At 54.0% G+C, this 25,282-nt stretch overlaps 8 protein-coding genes across 8 annotated transcripts; 3 read left to right on the top strand and 5 right to left on the bottom strand.

Moving 5' to 3' along the window:
* Window positions 1-1,782: 1,782 nt before the first annotated feature.
* LY79DRAFT_516771 (lysyl-tRNA synthetase) lies at window positions 1,783-3,857 on the top strand (the record flags this gene model as incomplete). The annotated part of the gene is made up of 3 exons (XM_060554858.1): window positions 1,783-2,051; window positions 2,112-2,158; window positions 2,215-3,857. 3 exons carry the CDS (start codon window positions 1,783-1,785, stop codon window positions 3,855-3,857), a joined length of 1,959 nt encoding a protein of 652 aa, XP_060413543.1.
* A 295-nt stretch (window positions 3,858-4,152) lies between these two features.
* On the bottom strand, window positions 4,153-5,668 carry LY79DRAFT_516685 (cytochrome oxidase assembly protein; the record flags this gene model as incomplete). Its single annotated transcript, XM_060554846.1, has 2 exons — window positions 4,153-5,227; window positions 5,292-5,668. 2 exons carry the CDS (start codon window positions 5,666-5,668, stop codon window positions 4,153-4,155), a joined length of 1,452 nt encoding a protein of 483 aa, XP_060413542.1.
* Window positions 5,669-6,117: 449 nt separating this feature from the next.
* On the top strand, window positions 6,118-8,979 carry LY79DRAFT_516701 (Utp14 protein-domain-containing protein; the record flags this gene model as incomplete). The annotated part of the gene is made up of 3 exons (XM_060554848.1): window positions 6,118-6,585; window positions 6,641-8,695; window positions 8,797-8,979. The coding sequence occupies 3 exons, from the start codon at window positions 6,118-6,120 to the stop codon at window positions 8,977-8,979; spliced, it is 2,706 nt and encodes a 901-aa protein (XP_060413541.1).
* Window positions 8,980-9,549: 570 nt separating this feature from the next.
* On the bottom strand, window positions 9,550-11,100 carry LY79DRAFT_516633 (calcium/proton exchanger; the record flags this gene model as incomplete). Its single annotated transcript, XM_060554839.1, has 3 exons — window positions 9,550-10,239; window positions 10,299-10,747; window positions 10,836-11,100. The coding sequence occupies 3 exons, from the start codon at window positions 11,098-11,100 to the stop codon at window positions 9,550-9,552; spliced, it is 1,404 nt and encodes a 467-aa protein (XP_060413540.1).
* A 5,411-nt stretch (window positions 11,101-16,511) lies between these two features.
* On the bottom strand, window positions 16,512-19,338 carry LY79DRAFT_516769 (family 81 glycosyl hydrolase; the record flags this gene model as incomplete). Its single annotated transcript, XM_060554857.1, has 4 exons — window positions 16,512-17,084; window positions 17,137-17,435; window positions 17,488-17,632; window positions 17,683-19,338. 4 exons carry the CDS (start codon window positions 19,336-19,338, stop codon window positions 16,512-16,514), a joined length of 2,673 nt encoding a protein of 890 aa, XP_060413539.1.
* Window positions 19,339-20,393: 1,055 nt separating this feature from the next.
* Window positions 20,394-22,032, bottom strand: LY79DRAFT_633153 (OB-fold nucleic acid binding domain-containing protein). The gene is made up of 2 exons (XM_060562209.1): window positions 21,614-22,032; window positions 20,394-21,549 (listed from the first exon to the last, which is right to left on the bottom strand). The coding sequence occupies exons 1-2, from the start codon at window positions 21,738-21,740 to the stop codon at window positions 20,738-20,740; spliced, it is 939 nt and encodes a 312-aa protein (XP_060413538.1). The 5' UTR covers window positions 21,741-22,032; the 3' UTR covers window positions 20,394-20,737.
* A 3-nt stretch (window positions 22,033-22,035) lies between these two features.
* LY79DRAFT_555624 (DnaJ domain-containing protein) lies at window positions 22,036-23,403 on the bottom strand. Its single transcript, XM_060557944.1, has 2 exons — window positions 23,029-23,403; window positions 22,036-22,970 (listed from the first exon to the last, which is right to left on the bottom strand). The coding sequence occupies exons 1-2, from the start codon at window positions 23,162-23,164 to the stop codon at window positions 22,183-22,185; spliced, it is 924 nt and encodes a 307-aa protein (XP_060413537.1). The 5' UTR covers window positions 23,165-23,403; the 3' UTR covers window positions 22,036-22,182.
* A 224-nt stretch (window positions 23,404-23,627) lies between these two features.
* Window positions 23,628-24,164, top strand: LY79DRAFT_580214 (cytidine deaminase-like protein; the record flags this gene model as incomplete). The annotated part of the gene is made up of 1 exon (XM_060560088.1): window positions 23,628-24,164. One exon carries the CDS (start codon window positions 23,628-23,630, stop codon window positions 24,162-24,164), a length of 537 nt encoding a protein of 178 aa, XP_060413536.1.
* Between the last annotated feature and the right edge of the window lie 1,118 nt (window positions 24,165-25,282).

Here is a 25,282-nt window from a genome sequence, read left to right as displayed (position 1 = left end):
ACTTGCGACTTGAGGGCTTGGCGATTCGCTTTCCACACATCTGGAGCAGTTTCGTCGTTAGGTGGGATTGCTGTGACATTGATGTTCATGTTCAGACCGACAAGTATATGGTGAAGAACCCGAAGGCGGTAAGAGATGTGATTTCTGATTATTTTGTAAGACGGGACGTTTAGCATGGGGTATATTAAAGGTATCTCACAAAACGTGATATGCTTGAGCAATAAAGTCGGCAACTTTCTTTTCTTCATGGCTCTCAGACGGGCCGCAATTGTCTTGTTTCCTTTCCATTAGCAATATCTTGCTTTGAGGCAGTCTGACCGATGTCAGATGCTGTTATTCGGGCTGTGTGTTTTGTTGAAGTGTGGATGGCAATTCACATGGGTTGATCTGATTGAAAGATCCCTGGTTGGATAATATCTTAGAGGCACAGTTGTGAAGTTAGGCCTAGAGATGGATCGTTCTTTCCGGTTCTCTCCTCCACGTACCTACAACTGAAGTTGTTTCACAGTACACAATTTTCTCAATGAAGTAGTGAGGGAGAAAAGAGAAAAAGAGGAAAAAAAGTAGAGAGAGAGAGAGAGAGAGAAGAAGAAGGGGGAGGAATGATCTTATGTCTAGTGATGTGTCTAATATATGTTCCGATGAGGCAAGAGCTTCTCAGATGGTACTCGTATTGCAAAATCACAATTTTTCCATACTAATTAGAACGACTGTCATTCGAAAGTGACACTAAAAACTTGAAAGACCCTGGAACGGAATTTCTATTATTAAGGACGAGAGTTTCTGCCCCTTAGTCTGCGTCGTTCTGCCACTGAATCATGGATTGCTTATAGTTTACGTCTACATGCTCATTGAGAAGTTACTGTTGCTGATGGTTGATAGGAAGTTTTATCTGGTGTGATATATATTTGGCTTGATTGTGAAGTCCTAGGATCTGCGTGGCAGTAGAACTGAACAGCGAGCATCGGTAATAGTCCGGCTTTTATTAACCCCTGTACCAACAAAATCTGGTAAACCTTATTGTAACTTATCATATGTATATATCCAATTGGAAGATTTCAGCTCATAGAAAAAGCCCTTCTAAAACCGCAGTGGGAATTTGGGGTGAATGCGTGACTGGCATGCTCACCACTGTCCAACAGAAAATATGTACAGTGTCGTCCTTCTCAGCGAGAGATTTAATTTTGAAGTAGAAGAAATAGCACCATAAAATCGACACAGAAAGTCGTCCATTTGCTGGTAAAACTCTCTGATGATGACGTCTCGTACGACAAGTCTTTACGCGCAGCACCTCTTTGGCTTACACAGCAAGAAGCCAAGGTCGCTCGTAAGCAATGCTCTTTCAGAAACTAGGCTTACATAAGTTCAAGGTACAGCAAAGAGCTTTAAATAAAAGCCCTTGGCGGGTTGGTCGTTGTTATCACAGTTAGCTGGACCGGAATAGACATATTTCATCCCTCTCAAGTGGCAGTGCGAAAAAGACAGTGTCGTAGGAAGGACGACACGGTAAAAAGTACCCCTCCCCCACTCGGGTCACTGCCCCTCCATCCAGGGCGGTGAGTCAGGGCAAATGAGTCAATGGCACTACCCCGCTGTAACCAATGCACTGCTGCTGCCCCTCGTCCCAACTGGTAACTAATTTTTTTACAAAACTTCGACCGCGAGACGCAGGAAATTTTGGTGAGTCGATTCAATACCCGGGCATCCCATTCACAATACCCAACTTCTCCACGGCATCGTCTTTTATTGACAAGGTTTCCCGTGACACAGCAAATCGCAATCATGGCCGACCCCAGCGCTTCCGAGACCCCCACCGAGCAGGTCAAGGAGACCGTCAACCTTCTCAAGGACGATGTCACCGGCGAGATGGTATCCAAGACGGAGCTGAAGAAGCGCCAGAAGGCCCGTCAGAGGGAAGCCGAGAAGGCCAAGAAGGCCGCTGCCGCCCCTCCCAAGCCCGCCGGCAATTCCAAGAAGGGCAACGCCGAAGCCGACGAGAAGAACCTGGACCCTAGCCAGTACTTCGAGAACCGGTCTCGCGCCATCAACAAGTGCGTGTTATTAAAGAGGCCTTCGTGCTACGTGCATTAGGACTGACGATATTGCGACAGACTGCGCGAGACTAAGTCTCCCAACCCTTACCCCCACAAGTTCCACAGTGAGATCTGCGCAACGTGACCCTGGGCGAAGTTATATACTGATCCCAATACATAGCTGACTACGACTTGCGCAACTTCGTCAAGGACTTCGGCCACCTCAAGTCCGGCGAGCATGACAAGGAGAAGGTTATCCGTGTGGGCGCTCGTATCTACAACAAGCGAGCCTCCGGCAACAAGCTCTTCTTCTACGACATCCGCGCCGAGGGCGTCAAGGTCCAGGTTATGGCCCAGGCGCAGGAGGTTAGAGAGGGCAGCCCGTCTTTCGAGGACCAGCACATTCACCTCCGCCGTGGTGACATTGTTGGTATCATCGGATACCCCGGCCGCACGGCACCCAAGTCCAAGATTGAGAAGGGTGAAGAGGGTGAACTGTCCATCTTTGCCACCGAGTTCGTTCTCCTTACCCCCTGCCTGCACACTCTCCCCGACGAGTACTACGGCTTCAAGGACCATGAAGAGCGCCACCGCAAGCGCTACCTGGATCTCATCATGAACGACAAGAGCCGTCAGATCCTCATCACCAGATCCAAGATGATCACCTACATCAGAAGATTCTTCGACAACAGAGACTTCGTCGAGGTTGAGACGCCCATGATGGGCCCCATTGCTGGTGGTGCTACCGCTGCTCCCTTCGTCACACACCACAACGACCTGGATATGACCATGTTCATGAGAATAGCTCCCGAGCTCTACTTGAAGGAGCTTGTTGTCGGCGGTCTCCACCGCGTCTACGAGATCGGTCGCCAGTTCAGAAACGAGGGCATCGATCTTACCCACAACCCCGAGTTCACCACCTGCGAGTTCTACCAAGCCTTCGCGGATGTCTACGACATTATGGACTTGACCGAGGAGCTGGTCAGTGGCCTTGTCAAGCATCTCACCGGCGGTTACAAGACCAAATTCCACACCCAGCACGGCGAGGTGTACGAGGTCAACTGGGAGAAGCCCTGGAAGCGCTTTGAGATGATCCCCGAGCTTGAGAAGGCCACGGGCGAGAAGTTTCCCCCAGCCGACCAGCTGCACACCGCAGAGACCAACGATTTCCTCCAGAAGGTTCTCAAGAAGATGAAGCTCGAGTGCTCGCCGCCCCTCACCAACGCCCGCATGATTGACAAGCTTGTTGGTGAGTACATCGAGGAGCAATGCGTCAACCCCTCCTTTATCTTCGGCCACCCGCAGGTCATGAGTCCCCTTGCCAAGTATCACCGCGAGACCCCCGGTCTGTGCGAGCGTTTCGAGGCTTTCGTGTGCAAGAAGGAGATTGTCAACGCCTACACCGAGTTGAACGACCCCTTCGACCAAAGACTGCGCTTCGAGGAGCAGGCCCGCCAAAAGGATCAGGGTGACGATGAGGCTCAGCTCATCGACGAGAACTTCTGCATGTCGCTCGAGTATGGTCTGCCGCCTACTGGTGGCTGGGGCATGGGAATCGACAGAATGGTCATGTTCTTGACCGACAACTACAGCATCCGTGAGGTGCTCGCTTTCCCCTTCATGAAAGAGGAGAAGCAAACTGAGAAGAAGGCTTCTGCCGCCGAGGTTGTCGGTGTCAAGCCCGTCCCTGAGGAGGGAATTCGTGAGTCAAACCCCCACCCCTTCGTCGTTATGAAACCTCGACTAAAGCCAAGTTACAGCCCACAAATAGAATATTCGTCCGGAACAATGGGATTGGATGTCAAGACAGATCGTCTTGTATGATTGTCTACTCGTGAGAGCACATCAAGTAACTACCAGTGATATCCGGCAGACATTCCATAGTCTAGGAGTTGAGCTTCTCTTTCAAAACAAAAAAAAATTGAGATAGGATAGACAGGAATTGCATAAAGGCCACCTCAAAGGGTCTAGCCGTGCCCATCCAACGTTTGGTATTGCCACAGTGTGTTGTTATACATATTTACTTGTGTGAATCAGGTGCCATAATGCAAATGCTGTTGCTGCCAGAGTGCAGCTAGCCAAGGCAACTGTAACTTTTAGAGATCGCTCAAACGAAAGCTTATTGGGACTTGGCAGACTTGATCCGCCTCTGGATCATGGCTAGCGTGGACTTGGGCACACGTAGGCGGTGGCCCAGAACCAAGGCGCCGGTGAGCAGTGCCAGGGCGCCGGCCTGGTGAGCCGCAGCCAAGGGGACGGGGACGATGTAGATGAGGGTGCTGATGCCGAGTGCGGCCTGCATCAGAACCAGGTGAACGGTGCCCAGAACACCCTTCTTCACGTCCTTGGGGAGAGCGGCAGCGACACGGCGGGTACGGGAGTACGCAAAGAGGGAGAGGATGGAGCACAGGGTGGTCATGGCAAGGATGCGGTGGTCCAGCTGGACGGTGCTGGGGTTCTCGAGCATGTTGCGCCACCAGAGGTCAGAGCCATCCTCCTTGCGGGAGTAGAAGTTGTCCCAGAGCTCCTTGGACGGTGGGGTCAGGCCCAGGCCCATGTAGGGGAACTCGTTGTAGATGAGGCCAGCGTCGAGGCCAGCGACGAGGGCACCGGACATGGCGGTGGTGAAGACCAGGGCGACGAGACCAAAGGAGAGGCGGCGGAATGTCTTGATGGCCGGATTCTGTAGCGCTGCAAAGGCCTTGGTGGCGGCGACGGGGTCAGCCAACAGACGGCGGGTGCGGAAGATGGAGAGGGCCGAGAGGAGCATCCAAGAGTAACAGATGAAGGCCGTAGAGAGATGGGCGGTCAGGCGGTACTGGGAGACGCGCGGATGGGATCCTGGAGCGAAAAGGTCGTCCTTGAGGCCCGACTTGACCATCCACCAGCCAATGAAGCCCTGGAAGCCGATGAGGCAGGAGATCCCACAGAGGTTGAAGGCCATCTTGGGGGTAACACGGCGGCGGGCGATGAAGTACAGGGTGGGCAGGACAAAAGACATTCCGATGAAGCGACCCCAGAGGCGGTGGGACCACTCCATGAAGTAGATCTTCTTGAACTCGGCCATGTCCATGTGTGGGTTGAGGAGCTTGAACTCAGGGGATGCGCGGTACTTTTCGAACTCGGATTCCCAGTCTTCGTGGTTTCGGGGCGGGAGGGAGCCGGTTACGGGACGCCATTCGGTGATACTCAAGCTGCGTTGGTGTTAGCTACAGGTCGCAGAAGTCATAGATGGGCCAATTATAGAAGGAGACATACCCAGATTCAGTCAACCTCGTGAGGCCACCCCAGACAACAATTCCAAAAACGCTGATGGCGCTGCCAACAAGCCAGTAGCCAACGGACTTGGAATTTGTCTCGGGCCACGCGCTCTTCTTAATGCCCTCCTTCGCCGCCGCGGCAGCCTGCTCGGCAATCGGGGAGGCCTTCTCGGCGATGGCATTACTACTGAAGCTCAACGGCGCCTTGGTCTGGTTGAAGCTTCGGATCTGCTGGGATCGTGCGATGCTGTCGATGATACGAGACGGGGACGAGCGCTGCCATTGAGGCTGCTGGCGCTGGCATTGTCGGCATACAGAGAACGTGGGAGATGCCCTCAGTGCGAGCCTCCGCAAGCTGGGTGCGAAAGACGCCATGTTGGGTGGTTGCTGTGTTGTGTTGTTTGCGCAACCGCACAGAGAAATGCGCCGGTGGTGTGAGGTTTCTGGGCGTGTAGATGAATCATCGAACAATTTATTCACAATGGAAATCCAAAGCAGCCGAGTGGCTCGGGGCTCCCTAACCAGTAAGTTCCGGGCTCTTTCGGCCTGCACGCTGTGGAAAGTAGGCCCACTCGTTCGATCGCAGGGTCCCCTGAACGCCGAAGGGCGGAACAGACAGGGGTCATTTCTACCCCACTGTAAATTCTCGTTCACCGCCCTGGCGCCCACCACGGCAGAATCAGAAAAAAAGTTGCCCATGCTCTTCTCAAACGGGTATGTGCATTGCGTGCGAGCGTTTGTGGCGGGACAAGTCAAGATTGAAGCCCACGACCACCCAACACGACCGCCTCCCCCGTTTTCCTCTTTCATAACGCACACACAAAATGCCCGGCAGACAATCCCACGGGCGGTCGCTGCTGGCCTCGAAACCGGCGCCGAAGAACTTGCGCAAGTCGAAAGCCAAGGCCCAGGCCAAGGCTCTCGACGCCTTCACCATTGCCTCTGAGCAGTACCCGACTAGGGAAAAACGCACACCGCGGTTTCGCGAAATCGTGGCAGCACCAGATACTGGGAAGAAGCACAGCCGAGAGAACGAGGACGAGGATGAAGACGAAGACGATGACGACGAAGAGCAGCCTAGGCGAAAGAAGGTAAAGCCCTCTGCTGGTGGTGCTGGTGGCGACGACTCGGATGAGTACGGCAGCGACAGTGAGGGGAACGAGTGGCATTATGGTGTGAATGAGGATGAGGATTCGGAGCTCGACAGTGACGAGGCATTCGGAGAGAGCGACGAAGAGGACTTCCAGAGTCATTCCTTTAGAGGCAGCAAAACTGCCAGGAAGGGAAGCCAGGTTTGTGGCGATCTGGAATTTATGTCTGCTGGCATTTGACTAATACCACGACTAGGATGATTCGGAAGAGGAGGACGATGACGACGATGAATCCCTTGGCGAGGATGCGATAGACCTGGCGCAAGCCCTCGACGAATACGAGTCCGACGAGTCCATGGCCGATCAAGATGGGGAGGACTCGGACGGCTCCGACGAGTCTGATTCGGAGGCCGAGAGCCCGCCATCTTCAGACGAAGACGACGACGAAGACCAGGAAGCCGATCCATCGAAACTCGGCGACCTCCAAAAATTCATCGCCGGTTTCGGCGGCGAAGACGACAAGGACACGGCTCCGACGAAGCAGAAGCAGAAGATCAACCTCAAGGACCTCGGGCTGTCGGGTGTCAAGGATGCGCAGATGCGCAAGTCGGTCAAGCTCATGGCGAAGGAGGAGAAGGAGACGTCGCGGCCGGGCGCAGGCAAGAAGCTCGAGGTGCCTCTGTCACGCCGGCAGCAGGACAAGCTGCAGCGAGCGGCGGCGTACGACAAGGCCAACGAGACGCTCACCCGCTGGCAGGAGACGGTCAAGCAAAACCGCCGCGCCGAGCACCTCATGTTCCCGCTGCCGCAGACCGCCACTGACGCGGGCCTCGACAACCACGAGCTGCAAGCCATCACGGCCAAGAACTCGGCGTCGGAGCTCGAGCAGACGATTCTTGGCATCATGGAGAAGTCTGGGCTCGCGATGAACAAACAGGAGGAGAACAGGATGAAGAAGGCCGAGGCGGAGGAAGGACTCTCACAGGAGGCGCTCAAGGACCTCGTTAACCAGCGCCGGCGCGAGCGGGAGCTCAATTCGCGGGAGGCCAAGCGTGCGAAGCGCATCAAGAAGATCAAGTCCAAGGCGTACCACCGCGTGCACCGCAAGGAGAAGGAGCGCGAGGAGATGAAGCTACACGAAGCCATGGCGGAGAACGGCGAGATAGACTCCGAGGCGGAGCGCGACGCGCAGGACCGCTCGAGGGCCCTGGAGCGCGTCGGCGCCCGGCACAGAGACTCCAAGTGGGCCAAGCTCGGCGCCGGCAACAAACGCGCCGTGTGGGACGACGACTATCGCGCTGGCCTGCACGACATGGCACGGCGCGAGGAGGAGCTGCGGAAGCGCAAGGAGGGCCGCGCGGGCGGCGACGACGAGGAATCGGACCGGTTCGCCGACGAGGGCAGCGACAGCGACGGTTCGGACGAGGAGGGTGGCGAACAGCGTAAGCTGCTGAGGCAGCTCGACCGCCTCGAGCAGGAGGATGATGGCCCTGCGTCAAACCTGATGAAGATGAAGTTCATGCAAAAGGCCGAGGCAGCGCAGAAGAAGGCCAACGACGAGCTCATCGCGCAGATCCGCCGGGACCTTGACTCGGACGCCGAGGAGGGCGAATCGGACGCGGAGATCGCCGAGGTGGGACGAAAGAAGTTCGGCAGCGCTGCGCAGCCAGCCATCGCGGCGCCCGCCCTATCGGCCAGGAAGCAGCAGCAGAAGAAGGTCACACGAGGCGACTCGGACGACGGCGACGCCCTCGACAACAGTGTCGTCAACACGGGCTACTCCCTGACCGCAGAGCCCTCGACGACAGGTTCAGCGTGGTCCTCGGGTCCACGCAAGAAGTCCGCCAAGACGGGCGGCAAGAGCGGCGGGCCGCGCGTTGAGGACCTAGACAACACCGTCGCCATGACGGCGGCGACAGTGGCCTCGTCTGGCAGGTCCAAGCCCTCCAAGTCCAAGCCGTCCGCCGCCGCCACCCTCGCCGACGAGGACTCGGACGACGGCTCCGACTCTCCGGACGTCCACCTCCCCCTCGCGATCCGCGACATCGCAGCCATGGACAGGGCGTTCGCGGGCGACGACGTCGTCGTCGACTTTGCGAGCGAGAAGGCCAAGGCCGAGATTGAGGACGACGACAAGATCGTCGACAACACCCTTCCCGGGTGGGGCGGGTGGGTTGGCGAGGGCGTCAGCGGCCGCGAGAAGAAGCGCCAGCAGGGCCGCTTCGTGACAAAGATCGAGGGCGTCAAGAAGGCGGACCGCAAGGACGCCAAGCTGGACAAGGTCATCATCAGCGAGAAGCGCATCAAGAAGGTTGGTTCCCCCTCCTCTTCCCCTAAACCTTCGGCTTTCCTGCTTTCCTTTCACAAGTTCTCTCATCATTTTTTGTTGGGTCTTGCTAATCGAGGATCCAGAACGATAAGTATCTCGCCACGCAGCTCCCCCACCCCTTCGAATCCAAGGCGCAGTATGAGCGCTCGCTGCGCCTGCCCCTGGGCCCGGAGTGGGTCACCAAGGAATCGCACCAGGAGGCGACGAAGCCGCGCGTTCTCAAGAAGCAGGGCATCATCGCGCCCATGTTGAGGCCGACGATTTGATGGAATGGAAAGAGCTGTCAAAAGAATTGATTGCATGTTAATGTACACTGCTTTGAACTCTCGAGGTCGCTGGTGTGGATAGAACTCTTTACGAAGGTATTCAGCGTGGTACCATAGGCGCCGTTGGCAATACAAAAAAGGCAAAAGATTTCCCGATACTCAGATAATATCTTATTTTTACCCTCATGCTTGTTCACTCATTTGATCGAAACACCTAGTTGAGACCGAAACAAATCGTCGTGTTCCCTTTCTCGTCTCTCTGCTCCTACTAATTTTACCGTTTCGCAAAAGAAACCTGGAATATGAGCCTCTCCAAATCCAGCCGAAGAAGTATAGTACAGTTTGCACTCAAGTACACAAAGAAATACACGGGGGGTGGATAGCGCAATTGTGGTCTAGGGAGTGGTTTGTTTGCTGACTTCAATTCAACAACCACGGTTGATAGACGACTTCGCAATAATGCAATGGATGCCAAGGCGCCCTACATGGGTATAGTGGGCCATCCTTAGTAAGTTGATTCTTGAGTTGCAAATCGCAACCCTGTCTCATCATCCTCAGCCCTTGGTTCCTTCAAAGGCTGACAACGGACAAGACCCTGTCCAACGCATCGCTCGGGCTAACGTAGAAAGCCAAGGCGATGATGGCGTAGAGGCCGAGCAACATGGCTCCCTCGAGGTAATTGGACTTGCCGTCCTGCACAGTGTACGTAACTACCAGCACAGAGAATGCGAAGGCCACAGTCTCGAACGTCTCAAAGTGAAGCGTCATGGGCTTGTCGAGAACAGCCCATCCAAGGATGACCAGGAATGGAGTGACGAGAAGGGCTATCTGGATGCTGGAGCCGATGGCAACACCCATAGCGAGGTCCATCTTGTTGCGGATAGCCACGACGACGGCTGTGACGTGCTCTGCCGCGTTACCGACGATGGGAATAAGGATAAGTCCGATAAAGTTCTTGCTGATGTGGGCCGTCTCAACAATGGGGTCAATGCTCTCAACGAGGTAGTCGGCGCAAATCGCAACCAGAACAGTTGTGACCACAAGCACGGCGGCGGCGGCGATAGGACCCATAATAGGCTCCTCGGCCTCCTCCTCATTGTGGTGTTGGATCTCAGCATCAAAAAGGTTGGGGTGAGTGCGCAGCTGGAACCAGAGGTAAAGGACGTAAAGTAACAGCAGGATAATGGCAGTGCCACGAGACAGGACTAGAATGCTGTGCTCCTTCTCAAGGCTGTCAGCCTTAGCAAGTACAGAGTAAAGCTGTCATGCGCCGTTAGTTAATGAACCAGGGTAAGTGAGCGTATTAGGATACTACTTACCGTAGCAGGGATAACAAGCGAGGCAGAAGAAAGCGTCATCAGCGAGCAGGTGGTTTGCGCCGTGGCAGAGGCAAAGCTCTGCTCCATGCCCTGGCCAGTAACACGGTCGCGCATGTTGACAATGCCGCCAAAGAAGAAGCACATGCCCATGACGAGAAGCAGATTCGAGAGAATGGAGCCGAGCATAGACGACTGGACAACCTCGATCTGGCCCTCCTTCAGAGCAACAATGCTGACAATCAATTCGACTGCATTGCCAAAGGTAGCGTTAAGCAATCCTCCGAGGGCCTCTCCCAGCTTCATAGAAATTTGCTCGGTTGCGAACGACAAGACAGCGGCGAGCGGGATAATGGCAAAAAAGTTGATGGTGAAGACGGCAGTCGGGCTCCAGTGAAGCTTTCCGGCAACAATGCCCAAGGGAACCATGATAAGAAGAAAGTTGACATAGTCTGTGACAAAGAGGGAACTTGTTAGCAGTCGCGTCGCCATGTCGCCAACATCGCCAGGGCAAGACAAGATATGAACGAAGCTACTTACTGCTCAAGAGGGACACCTTGGTTACGTGCCATGCCTGGGAGGAGTACCTCACGGCGATATTGGGGCTGTCGGTGCCCGGGGTATGTGTCGAATTGAAGAGGAACTTGAGCGTCTTGTTGCCGCCGTCGCCATTGGCGACATGGGTTTCATGGCTGCTGTTTACAAGGAGCGGCGAGTTCTCGTTGACATTGCCATTGGGCTTGTTGGTGGTACCCCAAGAGCGGACCTGTCCGCGGAAATGCTGGTTGACTGAATTGTCGGACATCGCACCCTCATAATTAGCCAGAGCCCTAATAGATAAGGTAGAGAGATATGTCTCCTGTCGCTGTCGCGCGTCTCGTGGTGGGCAGGCGTATCTCAGGATAAGGCAGCCAGAGGGAGGGCGAAATCGAAGGCAAGGAAAAGGGAATGTACAGGTGAGAAGGGAATGACGATAGACGGGTAGAAGAATGTGCGCCGCAGTAGCCAGTGGGTGGGAGAAGAAGAATGGAAGAAAAAAAAAGTGGTGGGTAGTGGTTACGATGCCAGAGAGTGTGGCTTGGAGGAAAGAAAAGAGGTGAATGACTCTCTGGCTGCGGCAGAGGGAAGAGATGGCCCAAGACTGGGCGTGCCAAGCTCAGGGTAGGTACCCGGAGGTGCAGCTCTAGGACATTGGGGGACGAAAGGTCCAATGGGGTTTTGCCGGTGTCACACTAAGGCAGGTAGCAGTGAATGGTGGGAAAGTGGAAGAAATGCGGGTGTACGAATTCAAACAAGGCGGGCTCAAAGTAGATATGTACGAATAGGTAAGGCAGGGAGGCAGGCAGTGAGATCATGAGCGGGCGCAAGTACTTACACAACATATCGAGTGACTCGGTGCTTGTTCTTTTTGCTCAATATCACAGACGGGCGGCACACACGTACCCAAAGCTCAGGTATCTCCGATGATAGTCGATAAGGTAGTCTAGTCAGTCACCACGGACCGGACGAGGTTTACCGATGAAGGCCCTATGCCTGCGGCGCCTGACGGTATATAAAAGTGGGGTAACGGTCGGTCAGTGGACGATGTGGTCCAATGATGCGAAGCTATGAGGAGCACGTTGGGCGCCAAGTCCAAGGCACGAGGGATCTGTATCGAAAGGTGGTCCAAGTGGATTGGATCAAACGTGCAGAAAGGGCGCGAGGATGCTGTAGTAACGGTGCTCGAGGGTTAGCAGGTAGAGTGGAGTGAGCGTGGGAAGGAGGGAGGGGGAAGTTGAGGCGAGGGAGTATCGAGTCGGATTTGGATGCTTGCCTACAAGTGATGTCTGTCCGTTTGGGGAGATGGTGTGCGGGCGAACGCAAGGCCAGTTGGTAGTCTCAGCGCGGCGATATAGAAGAAGGGCGAGACAGGCTCCAAGCAACGGCGTAGTAAATTGCTGGTGGGATGGAAGCAAAAATAAGTAGCAACGGCAACGATCCGTTGGACAAAGCCGTGTTCCAGGAGTTCAGGCGATGGCGAAATGGGTGCAGATACTGGGTTGGAAGACTTGGGAGAGTGCTTAGACAAGAAACGAACACAGCCCCCTTTTCCTGTCAGGCGATATGGAACGTGGGACGGACACCGTGGTACCCAAGAGAGAAGTGGGTAGTATGGACGGGATGAGACGAGACTGGCTTTCACACACTCGATTGCGAGAACAGGAGGAAAGTGACAGTTTGGTGGGAACCACAGCTTTTGGGTGCGCGGGCGGCCTCCCTCCCAGAGTCGAAAGGATAAGAGGACGAACCGGATGGGCGGGCGGGCAGGCATGCGACGGACCAGTCACTTAGAGCACCGGTGGGCAGGGCTTTCAGGTTTATCCTTGGCTTTCAATGACAATGACTGCATTCAATTCCTGCCGGTACCTACTGCGTGTCTCTAGCGCTTTGCTACGCTGCCATGACTGCATCCAGCTGTCATAATGATCTACGGAAGCCCTCCACGTCCATGACAAGCAGCAAAGCAGGAAACACAAGCTTTAGAGGGGCCGCCCCTTCTCTCTTCTTTCTCTGCGAGCTCCTCCCAAACGTCATACAGCAACCCAGCCAGTCACGAGCAGGTTTCAGCCTTCGGTACGTACCTAAGTGGACTCTGTGATACCCAATGGGGAGCTTTCTGAGTGGTGCCAAGCGTGGCTGTGTTGTCTGGCGTTGCTTCTGATATTTCTCCGCTGTTTCCTGTCCGACGCTCGCTCGCCCACTCACCCACATGGGTTGAGAGTGCCGTCCCTCCACCTCCATCTGGATCTTTTCTAGGTACAGTATCCGTACTACAGGTACCGCTTCTACCAGCGACGCTAGTGGACGGAACACTTTACTCTCCCGACGCCGATAAGCGCTTGTCTGTTTGTCTGTCTGTCTTGCCTGCCTTTCTCATCTTGGAGGACTCTCGCCGTCATTCCGGCGTCTTCATACCTAATTTGTTTCTCCCTGGAAGAATTTGTCCCGCTCAGGTAATTGAGCACAACAGCGATCACACTTTTCTAGCTATGTCCGAACTCCACCTCGGTTTTTGCATAGTCGCCACGCATTGCCTTGGCAACCTATAAAGTTTTTTTGTTTTATATTATTTCCATCCAGAAAAAGAAATAGAAAAAATGGGGAGTGGGCGGGGGGAGATTGATCGCCTTGAGGTTTGGCTCGACAAACCTTCCCCTTAGAACGTATTAATCCGTCCTAACATTCGGCTCATAGACCGGACGATGTGCGACAAACAGCTCGAGCTCCTTTCTTCCAGCCGCTCATCACTCTTCCAGCACAGTTCCACCTGCTGTTCCATTTCTGGTATGCTCGTGTTAGGTTCTCTTCAAAATTCCAAACCGAGGGGCCGATTCCTGATCTCATCGCCCTGTCGCCTCCGACCAAACAATGAGTTGCCACAGCGCGTGCTTCGGGGAACTCTCAAAATTTGGTGTAAATCACGGGCCCTTATAAGTCTGCCTCCTTGCTCTCTCTTCAGAATGTCTCGCGACCGACATCCCGCAAACAAGCTCTAGATCAGAACAGCACAATAGAGCAAGAAGGTCCCAGAAACGGTGTTTGCAGTTATCCTACAAAACGCCTTACTGGCTTGCCGGGAGCCGGGGGCCCACTCTGTCCACTCGGGTTCCGAGCCCCATGCCCGATCTGCGGGCCCCTCCCCCCAAAACCACATCGATGCTGTGTGCCATGACCAGAAGTGGGGCCCTGCTCGACGCGCTACTACATTACCCCCCCCGCCACACCCCTGGACCCTTATCGACGTTGCTCTTATCGAAAGAAGCTTGCCTGCCGTCTCGTCTCTGTCCCTCTTTCTCACGGACCCTCTATCGCTCCGCATACCTGACCCCTTTCTGCAAGTCGTGAGTCGACTCGTGACCATTCGCGGATTTTGGCAGAAGCTGAACTATTACATGTGGCGTGCCTCTCTATGGCGAATGCGGCTATTGATACCGTAGATGTTCATTATTGGCCGTAGCCGCTACAAACGCCGTAGATTAGGATTTGCGTCAGGAGTGTAACCGGACTCCTCTGCCGCAACAGAGATTCCCCAACTCTGAAGTGCGGGGGGACAGGTACATAGGGATCTAGGCGATTCATTCTCAGCCAGCCTCCGAGTCATCCATCCTCTATACTCTGTTTAACGCGCGCGCGCGCTCTCGATGCGGGCGGCTTCGTGCGCTAGCATTTCACAGCCACCACCACCATGCAGCCATTCAACAGATCTAGCGCTCCCCCCACTGAGCCCCGACCACGTTCTCTCGCCCGACTCCGACGGCATCTGGAGGCTGTTCCGTCGGGCGCTTCGTAATACACACGTAACTTGGCTTGCTGTTTCACAGAGCAAAAAGAGGCGGTGGCAGCTTGAACGCAACCAACCGCCTGGGCGCGGGATTTGGCTGTTGAGGAGCGAGCACCTTGATAAGCTGAGAAGCCAAGTATCTTTGGGCTCACACATATTAGACTTGGCAAATCACTACGGATGGGATGTAGCCCCACACTCACATAAGATCGCAAAGTAATAGTCTACACTCTCAACAGGCTGACTGACTGTATCCGGTTCAAGTACCTAACGACAGTCTCCCGGGGTGGCTTGCGGTTGGGAAATGCTGCCGTTCCTATCCTCTGCATAGTACGTCAGCTTGAGCGCCGCAGCTTTCGTAAGCACGCGAGCCGCGACTGCTTGACCGTTAACCATTCGTCTCATATTCTACCCCAAATGCAGGTTGTCATCTAGTGTGGCCCAGCCAAAGCCTCAATGGGCTGAAAAGCACCGAAGTTTTTATTTTATTTTTTTATATGTGCCTGGCGCAATGCGCGGCATTGTACGGAGTACCATACCTATGCAAACCTGAAAACCGTCGCTGCGCCCTCCATGAGTCTCGGGCAGGCCCTGGGCGCACTGCATAAGCGCTAATCCAACAGGCCATGGCCCTTTCGTTTTCAACCATGGCTTCGGAAATGCTTGTGCCACTGTTGAAGAAGTGATACATAAAACTGCACGTCTTTGAGGGCACAGTGTTTGGTGACGGTCCGCGGGGTAAGAACACGGTGTTTGCTACCATCTCGGACAGTGCCACGCAACCCATATGAGAGAAGCCCTCGTCCCAACACCAACTTTTGCTGTGTTATTGATTCTGCTTATGCATATTGTCGAGATACCCCTGCCCTCCCCCCCCGTGGTTACAGACCTCGACCGTCCGCAGCCTGATTTTGATTAGCAGTTACAATAAGCATTTGTGGCGACCTGAAAGCTAAGCTTTCCTGGCCCCCTAATTTGTTTCGTTTGATTCTATTTTCCCCTCCCTCTTGTTTCGCGCCGCCCACCATACAAAACACCCCTCCGCTCCCGAGTCCCCCCCCTCTGAAAGGCGGCAGAGATGCCGGTCACCCAATGGGTGATGCATCATACAGGGACGCCAGAGACTAAACCACCGGATTCCTCCTGCGAGTTTCCCTTGGCCCCCTTAATTCTCCGGAGAGTGGTCTGATTGTGTCCGTGCTCTGGAAATGTCCGGGTTTTTCTTCATGTCTCGCTCTCCCCTCCGTATCTGACCCCACCCTCGAGCATCGAGCTAGCGACGTGCATCCGTCTTCTCTTGCATGGCTGAGCCTGCGGCCGGAGGCTAGGAGGGGTCGGGACACTCTGATGGGAAATGCAGGGTCGAGTGGCTACGTCGTTCTCCAGACGCGTCAGGTCACGAAATCTGCTAGATCAGACTCGGGGAAGTTCAGACCCAGAGTATTGGGACTCTTTGCGGGCCCATTGCATATCATCAGTTCACTGCATGGCCGTTTCGAAACGAATAGAAAGATTGGTCACTTGGTTGATGGGCTGAACGATGCTCAGGTTCAAAGTAGTAAACTCGCGTTTTCATTGAAAAATATGCTGTCCGATGGTGTGTGTTGTCGTTTTCGTAGGTGTTCAAGTGTTGTCGTTTTTGTGGTCGTGGTCGTGGTCGTGGTCATCGTCGTCGAAGAATCACTGTATCCTGCTCGTCGCGATTGTTCTCCGTCCCGTCATTACTCGTCTGCGTTGCAAATGGAAAGGAAAACCGAATACAAATGGTGCCACCTCCTAAGCTTCATGTCTCATCCACCAATCATAAGGGGTTCATAACAATCTTGGTGTTTCTAGTCGTTATAGTATCTCTTTGTACGCTCCTTCCTGGGTGGGGCATCAGACGTTGCCCATCACTAAACATCGAGGTCAGTAGCCGGACTTCTTGGCATGCATGGACTAGAACTCGACATACAAGCAGCGTACGTCAAGTACCACGTCAAGCTAGCACCGCCGTCGATCCAGCCAGGATCGAAGTTGGTACTGTTGAAAAAGTCCCACGCCGTCCTGCCATCAATGGTCGCCAGGTTTCCGTATATGATGCCCCTCCAGCCGCCCGCAATGCTGTCCGCGCGGCCTCCGCTAAAGTACACGTCCCACTCCTCGCGCACAAAGTCGGGAGTGCGGACAAAGGGCGAGGGTGCGAGGAGGGGGATCATATGGATGCCCTGGATGAACTCGATATTAGTGCCAAAATAGGTTGTGTGGTCGATCTTGTTCTCGAAGAGGATACCGGCCACCTTGTTTCCGATAAACTGGGGCGGCTGCACGACGTTGTCGCTCTTGTAGAGGTAGTAATTCTGGAGTGCGCGTGCGATGATAGAGAGCTGCAGGTTGCTTCTCATCGAGAGCATACTGTCTCCCGAGGCGTCTCCCCACATCTTGAGCGCGTATGCGTGCATCATATCCTCCGAGCTTGACTCTTGGTCCTATTTTCTATATGTCATTTGATGCTCTTCGTGCGCGGGCAATGATGTTTACCTTTCCATCGTACGAAGCGTATAGCCCATGCGCCCAGCTGTGGCCATGGTACCAGTCGAAGGCTCGCCACATAGGGAAGTATGGATCCTTTGTGCTGGGATTGGCGACATCTCGTACCAGTGTGTTCACATAGTCCCTGTTATTGTTCAACCAGCCCGGATCCAGGTGAGCAATGGCGGCCGCGGCCAGGATGTGATAACCGTAGTGGAAGTGGTGGTCGTTGTATAGCGTGTTGCCAAAATCAGCGCCATCGTTGCCCGTGACGTAGGTTGCTGAAGACACGACACCTCCCCAAGCACCTGCAATTCTGGTTAGTCCTAGGACTCATCTCTTATGCGAAACACAGCTCACTCTCATGTACTAATGGGTACGTCTGCTGGTTAGAAGCAAACTTTGCAAAAGCCGCCTTGAGTCTATTCAGACCCGACTGTGCTAAGGCTGGGTCTTGCAGAATGTCATTAATCACGACAATCACCAATGCAAATTTGGCAAGAGCCTAAACCCGTGTCAGTCAACATTGTGCAGTGTTATGGGAAGTACACAAACCTTTCCACTAAAATACATGGAGTCCAAGTCGCACTGGGCCATCATATCTTGGGACACCTCCTGGGCTGCTATCCCGCGGATCACGGCCCGCGCATTGTCAGACAGCATAGTCAAACTACCTCTATCAGGACTCCAGGGAGCAAAGTTCATGTCAATGGGCATGTTTGCTTCGGTCATTGTCCACCAATCAGCCAAGACCGCAGTCGCGATGCCCTTGGTAGGGGTCATCATCTGCACCGGCTGAACGGCGTTTCTTGTCGTGGAATCAAATGAGGAGATGTGATGAGGCAGCGCGAACATGACCAGCTTTCCCCCGGGGTGGCCCTCTTTGGAGAAATTGAAGCTGTACGAGCCTGTAGTACCGCTCACGGAGCCAGCCAGCTCGATCGTCGTTGGATAAACACCAGCAGCCTGGTCAAGCAAGGCCTCGCCGTTTCCCGGGTCCTTGGCAACTTGAATGATACCATAGAATGGCTGCGTCGATTGGGCAAGTCCATTGTTGACAACCTGCAAGTCAAGCTGGGGTCCAGTGGTTGCATAGGCATACAGCCGCCAGATTTTGCCATCTTCAAGCTGAAAAGTGAACTTGGCAACGCCGGGCTTTGGATCCTGGGTTACTCGTGTGACTGTCTTGAAGAACACCCCCGTTTTGATAACCGGGGTCCCGCCTGCGTACCGGGCTGTGACGAAGGGCATCCCTTGAACGAGGGGAAATGATACAGCAGGCACAGCTTGGGCGTTTGGCTTCAAGTGAACCGTTGCAGAGAAGGCCGTGATATTGTCGATTCCAACGGCGGTGTCTGGACCAAGCTCTTGGGCGCTGATGACCATTGATTGAATACCTACCGGGTTGATAAAGTAGGCCGCAGCACCAGAAGGCCCGGTAGGCCCAAAGACACGTTGATTCGCCTCGACGTGGGAAATGGTCATGCCGAAGCTGGCAGCGGCCCCTCGTCCTGCTCCCCATGCTATGCCGTAAGGGTAGGTATAGGTCGGCGCAGTCTGGTCCCCCAAGAAGAAGTTGGAGAAGAACTTGTTTGTCTGGAGCGGTGAAGTCGACGTGATGCCCTTCCTCGGAACGGGATGGTCGCTGCGAGCTGGAATAGAGCCAGGAGGCGCCCCCGTGGCGATAGGCTCTGCAAAGATGTTTCCAGATGGCATTGGTGCAGATGGAACTGGCGCAACTGTTGTGACTGGCGATGTTGAGTCAATCAAGCTGGTAGGAACCGGAATACTGTTTGACATAAGAGGACAAGATGTTGCCCTGCCAGAGGTGTCCAGACTACTGGGGATGAATCCGGTTGTCTGAGGGATCTTGTCAGTCAAGGAAGGTAAAATCACTACTGTTCCCGTGGGATCCGCGGTGGTAATAGCGGAGATATCGTCGATGGTCCCAGAAGCTGATGCTGAAGCTTGCTGCGCCCCTCTCGTAACTTTGACTGTAACGGTGAAATTTGCCGTTTCCGTGACGCAGGTGAGGTCGCGTCGGTCTTGTAGCAAGGAGTGGACGTTCAGCTGGCCAACAATTTCCGGGCCTGGGTGCGCGGGGTGAAGCCGAACGTGTTGCTGGTGGGATAAAGCGTAGGCACTCTCGCACAATAAGACCTGTATCAAAGTCAGCCCTACGATCGCCGATTTCAAGGGAAGGCTCGCCATTGCGGCAGAGAATGGTGGTGAGTTTTGTTTTCTTCGTTTCGGCAAATGTGTATTGAGACTTTCAAGCCCAACTTTGGCCCCTGGTACGTGATAGAGCGTTGTGAAACGAGGAGAAGTTTCTCAACTTGTTAGCAAGCACATGGGCAGTGCTCCTAGGTTCATATAAACGGCCATGTTGAGAGCTGGCAGATCAATAATGGAAAGTATCGGCGGCGTTGTGGTTCCTTGACCCGCATACCAGAGCCCAGGGCATGATAAGTTTGGCGGTTACCATGCAACACGAGAGTGCAGGAATGTGGGTGTTCCAGGAACAATAGAGAGGTCTCACCTGTCGAGAATGTAGAACGTCTTGCCAGGGAACTCAGCCAAGTTCGAGAGCAAATCGGGCAGTGCAATAGGGCAACGAAGGGGCTTAGGTACTGAGGAATCGCGATCGGGCAAGACAGACAGGCAGGCTTCCGTGATAAGTCTGTCATGTATCGGTATCGCTGAAAGACACAACGCCTCTTCCTAAAACTAGTTGGTGACGCTGAAAGAAATAAAAAAACGATACGAGGGGCGTGGTATAAGAAGGAAATTGAGTGTCAGCTGCTAGTACAACGTAAAGTTACAGGTGCTTTTGATGTCAGGGCTAAGCGATGAAGAAGCTGCGATGTGAAGGAAGTCCGTACACACACGAGTAATGTTGAACCGAGTGACCCTCTTTGGCTGACGCGTGCTTGCCCTTGGCGTGGGTACTCCTCGGCATCCAAGCTGCCGTTAAATAGCCCTGGAACACTGTTGAGGAAAATAGCCAATAGTGGGAAAGAAATCGTGCAATCGACAGAGCAACTGGTCACTTGGCCTCAATTGAGATCAATGGCATGCATATGGGATTAAGAGCCGTTAACAGGAAGTAGGTTGTCTCTTCCGGAGGGCCAGATTGCCAGCCATGGAGAGGGGGAACCCGTTGAGCCATTTGGCACTCGGGCCAGTGACGTAGGTACTGCCTCCTATGTCCAGCTCAGCTGTACGGATATAGGGGTGGTATTTGCAACTTCAAGTCATGTTCGAAAGGCCTGCAGAGGTTCTCTACCGGTATTTGATCAGCGACGATACCACTATACTGATATGCAGGCAGTCATTTTGATGCAACGAGGTCTTGCCAGTTTGTCACCTGTCAGTCAGACTCTTGGCGTGTTTCTCGGCAAATAAGATTTGGCTTGATAACAAGAATATGATGATAACAATCAAGATGAAGTGTGTTTGTGTGAGAGAGCAAAAGATGCCACAGGGCCGAATGAAGCTTTCGAAATTACCGGCTGGAGCACAACCATTGTTTGAAACGTATCTCAGAATCACCCTCAGGTATCAAATACAAAAGCCACCTCTAGAACGCCTATACCGTCCGCATCAGCTGTCAACGTCCCAAGGCGTCGACCTTTTCCCTGATGCTGTCATCGAGGACCTGCCGCAAGAGACCGCCGGGTGCACCTGTTCTTCTATCGAAGCTCCTGGCCCCGGACCTCCTCAACTTATGGATACGGTATCTATCCTCTTCTACGGTCGGACCCGTAGCTGCAGAAGCCAGCAAAGGCTTCGGCAGTCTTTGCGATTCCTTTCTCAGCTTGTAGGCGCGGTATTGGTCTTCTTTCGCGGCCGCCGCCACGGCATCGGCCTTTTGCCGCATCTCCTCTTCCACTTTCTTCCTCTCCGCGCGCCTCTCCTCCTTCTTGCGCCTTTTCTCCTCGCTATCGTCACCCGTGGTACCCCCCATCTCTTCCTTCTTGCACTTCTGCATTTGCTTCTGGCTGAGCACCCACGGCTGTAGAAGCACCTCGTTCCGGAACCGTGTACGGCGTTCCCATAGCGCCACCTCCTGCTCCGTGGACTTGAGGATCCTGACCTTTTCGACTTTAATCTGCATCTCCTCGCGGAAGGTCGCGAGCCCCCCCTTGACGTCGACGACGCTGCCCACGTCTACGTCCACGCAATCCGCGGGCGGCTGCGGCTGCGGCCTGTTGCTGCTGAGCCATCCTCTCGTGTCGGGTTTCGGAGCACTCGCGTCCGACGGCGGCGGCGTTTTCAGCGCGACGACGCATTCAATGCAGGCCCCGCTGCTGTCGTCAACCGTGTAGATGCGCCGGCCCGAGAAGTCATCGATGGCAACTACAATGCCGACGATGCGCGCCCATTTGATAGGTAGGTTCTTGTGAAAATAGAAATTCTGGACTGCAAGACCAAAGGCCTGTCAGCATGAGCTCGCAATGCCGTGCCAACTTTCGCTGCGGCTTACCTTCATATTCGGGCACGGATTCCAGGGCGTGGATGTCGGATGCGTACAGGAGGCACCATGTGTTAAAGGTTGGGGAGAGGTGAAGGCAGTATCGCGGATAGAGGCCTGCAGATCGGTCGTTCGTCATGGCATGGTCCGCCTGGGTCAGATGCGCCCTATCTATCCGGATCTAACCATGACCTCGATAATGAGTTGCTACGGATTACGGGTGGCTCGTCATGAGACTCGGGAACGCGTCGCGGCGACGTAGGGTGGCACTGGGGAGTTTACTGGTAAATGGTTGACCTGGGGACGTGTACATCCTCCAACACAACGCTAGGTGGCGCCCCGCATTGTGGCGCTAGGCAGCATTACAGGTACCTGAACCACCTGCGCCTAGATTCGGTTTAAGGGAGAAAGGCGAAAAAAGAAGAAAAAAGGGTAAAAAGAAAAAAGGCCGAAAAGCGCGGCCATTCTTGATAGTCAATTCACTTCAACTCCGTCATACTATTGGGTCGAATCCAGCCTTTCCCGTGACCCCTTGCCTAATGTGACCCAGTTCCCAAGACGCCAAACCAACAATGCCAATTCTACCGCTTCGATCTTCGACCTGCCTTCGCGGGTTTACTCTCCTCCGGCTTGGCCTTCTTCAATCGCGCAGCCGCTGCCTGGAAGGCTTCTTCTGACGGCTCTTCTTCCTCGACAGCTCTCTTCTTCCCCTTCCTCGGCTGACTGGTGGCTCCGTATTTGGCGGCGAGATCATCCAGGAACCCAGCACGCTTCTGCTGATTACTCTTGATGAGCGCCGCCAGGTCATCTTCGCCGGTGTCCTTGGCTTTCTTCTTTCCCTTGGTCTTCTTGTCGCCAAAAAGTTTGTCATGTACGCCTAGTTCCTTGGCGTACTCCTCGGCCTCCTGCGCCTCGCCCTTTGCTGCTGTGACACGGGCCGCTTTGGACAGTCTGCTCTCCATTGTGTATCGCTTGAAGCGTGGGACGTCTTCGTTGGCAATGGCATCGTCAATGATCTTACGGAAGCGCTCGTCGTCCTCGAGGACGTCGCTCAACATTACTGACTCGTAGATCTTGTCCATGTCACCCTTGTGCTCTTCATAGGCAAGCAGGACATCGTCCTTCTCTTCGTCGGAGCCTTTGTATTTTTTTGCGAATTTCTCGATTGCATCTGCAGATATCGCATCGCGGAACTGCTCGCGGTAGTAGTCGGACCAGTTGAAGCCTTCAGAGTCGACAATCGACTCGGAAGTTGAGCCGGTGGTATCGTAGCGCTTGCGTCTTGCCGGGTCAGAGAGGATGGCGTATGCGAAGGCAATGGACTGGAACTTTTCCTTGGCCTCATCTCTTTGGTCGTCTGAGACCTTGTCTGGAAGAGGAGAAACGTCAGCTACGACGCAAGATGCGAGCACACCTTGATAGCTTACCTGGGTGGTTTCTGAGTGCTGCCTTCCGGTAGGCTGATTTGACTTGGTCAGCCGTGGCCTCACGCTCGAGCCCGAGAATCTCATAAGGATCGATCACAGGGGGATCGCCGTCAGCCAAGTCATCGGAAGATGGCATTTTTCCAGGATACGATGTTGATATCAACAACGAGGTGATGGAAGACGGGAAGTGGGAATGAGCCCTGCGACGCGTTCAAGTTGGTAGAGACGCGCCAGCTAGAGTGGTCGAGTAGCCCGAAGGTGCCTGCTGCGCCAAACCCACCCAAAGGGCCGTGCGCCACGTGGGGTCTTGAAAGTGGATCATCGGTGGGACGGGGCGTACAGCACCAATACCTACATAGTACTCCGTAGACTTTGACGAGATCTTAAGTCAGAGGCTTCTCTACCCCTCCTACGCTGACCTCGTCGTAACACATATTTTGCCCACTTAAGCTTGTACGCCAGAAGTCTACAAACGTATCGACCAGTTTGGATTCAAAGAGAAACACGAACACAACGCATAGAACAGCAAACCCCTGCCAGTCTCATATACCAGGCAGGCACTTGCAGCGCTCGTGGCACGCTTCTCGAACAGCTCGAAGATGACATCAGAGGTCGATGACATTCAGCGTGTGTCGATAACATCCGGCGACCATTCAGCGTATCTTCAATATGCGCTATCACTCGCAGAGAGGTCGCCACCCAAGCCTACGAACTACAGGGTTGGGGCTGTGCTTGTCAACCCTGCCAACAATTCGATCGTGTCAACGGGGTACACATTGGAGCTTCCTGGCAACACACATGCCGAGCAATGCTGCTTCATTAAACTAGCCGAGAAGTACGGTGTGACCGAGGAGGAGCTTAATTCGGTGGTCAAGACACCTCTGGTTCTTTACACCACCATGGAGCCTTGTTCAACCAGGCTCAGCGGAAATCTGCCTTGTGCTAAGAGGATCCTCCAGCTACAGCCTCTCATCAAGGCTGTCTACGTTGGTGTTCAGGAACCGAAAGAGTTTGTCAGGGACAACACCGGGCGGGGTGCTCTTGAGCGGGCTGGTATCGATTTCGTTCACATCAAGGGTTTAGAGGGCGAGATCCTGAAGGCAGCTACGGCCGGCCATATCAAGAGTCCGTCATGAGAAACTTCTTGGAGCCGTCATTGGCCGAAGCTCCTCCCAAGTGGATATTCATCAATACCCGAGCTGCCGGCGTTGGCAAGTGCAACAGAACGTTTGTTTTGATTTACGGCATACCATACATTGTGGATTCTAGGGCAACTGGCTCAGCAGTAAACGAGTCAAACGGCTAGCGACTGATACCAATCTTTACTGACATGCACACTCTTCTCTGGCAGGAAGAGAAGGAAAACAGATTGCAGACACCGCAAAGGCGGGTACAGTTGGCATAGGCAGGCAAGGCAAGAGCAAACGGGGCAAGCGGCGTAGCAATCCAAGGGGGTTGGAGAAGTACGGCGGGTAGGACCAGAAGCCAGAAACTCTTTGTTGTGGTTGAGAAGAGAGGGTCTGTTACTTTCTGTCGTCCACAGCCGGTGCTGCTCCCCCATCCTCAGTCTGAAGGTGTTTTCAAAAGTGGAAAGTAATGCTCTAGAAACTGTTTTGCACAGGCCCGTCGTACATAATGAGTATCGTATGGTGAGTTGTGAGGGCTGTCAGCCTGATAGCTTCTGCTAGATGAATACAGCAGAGGCAGCTGTAGGAGGACCTTGCCGCAACTGTAAGGTTTCCTATAGACCCAAAACAATCCACATAAACCAAATCTGATCGCAGCGAGAACAATCATCAATGAGAGGGGGACTGTCTTGCAATCATTTCATCATTATTACATGGGCCAACTAAGGAGCCTACCGGAACAGCTGGGGTTGTCCATGCAGCTAACTCACGGTCTCCCCTCACGCATCCATGGACGATGGACGGCAATCACATGCGAGTGTCATGCGGCGTTTCTATGTTGCCATCTTTGCCAGGTGTCTACAGTACGCCGGCAGAGCATCAATCAGAGCGACAGCTGAGCACTCTGGCGAAAAAAAAAAAAAAAGAAAGAAAAGAATGGACGGTCGCTCTCACATTCACTGTCATTGAGAGCAGCCTTGTTTTTCCTTTTTTTTTTCCCCCCACCCGAGTGTTGAGATAGCGTAGTCAAGGCAGGGTTGTTGTGTACTGCGCCAAATACTTTAACAACTTATGATACCGTAGACACTCGCGAGATTGATAAAGCGCTAATTAGAAGGCTAACCGTA

This window comes from Colletotrichum navitas (assembly GCF_030913465.1).
Source record: "Colletotrichum navitas strain CBS 125086 chromosome Unknown LY79scaffold_34, whole genome shotgun sequence".
In the NCBI taxonomy this organism is placed as follows: domain Eukaryota; kingdom Fungi; phylum Ascomycota; class Sordariomycetes; order Glomerellales; family Glomerellaceae; genus Colletotrichum; species Colletotrichum navitas.
The sequence above is the reverse complement of the archived record's forward strand: the minus strand, read 5'-3'. Positions and strand labels throughout refer to the sequence as shown.

Coding starts and splice junctions, on each gene's coding strand:
- LY79DRAFT_633153 (XM_060562209.1), bottom strand. CDS start 21,740: ATGACGAACGACCGATCTGCAGGCCTCTATCCGCGATACTGCCTTCAC. Junction 21,550..21,613: donor ATCCGTGCCCGAATATGAAG/GTAAGCCGCAGC, acceptor TTGGTCTTGCAG/TCCAGAATTTCTATTTTCAC.
- LY79DRAFT_555624 (XM_060557944.1), bottom strand. CDS start 23,164: ATGCCATCTTCCGATGACTTGGCTGACGGCGATCCCCCTGTGATCGAT. Junction 22,971..23,028: donor AGCACTCAGAAACCACCCAG/GTAAGCTATCAA, acceptor CTCCTCTTCCAG/ACAAGGTCTCAGACGACCAA.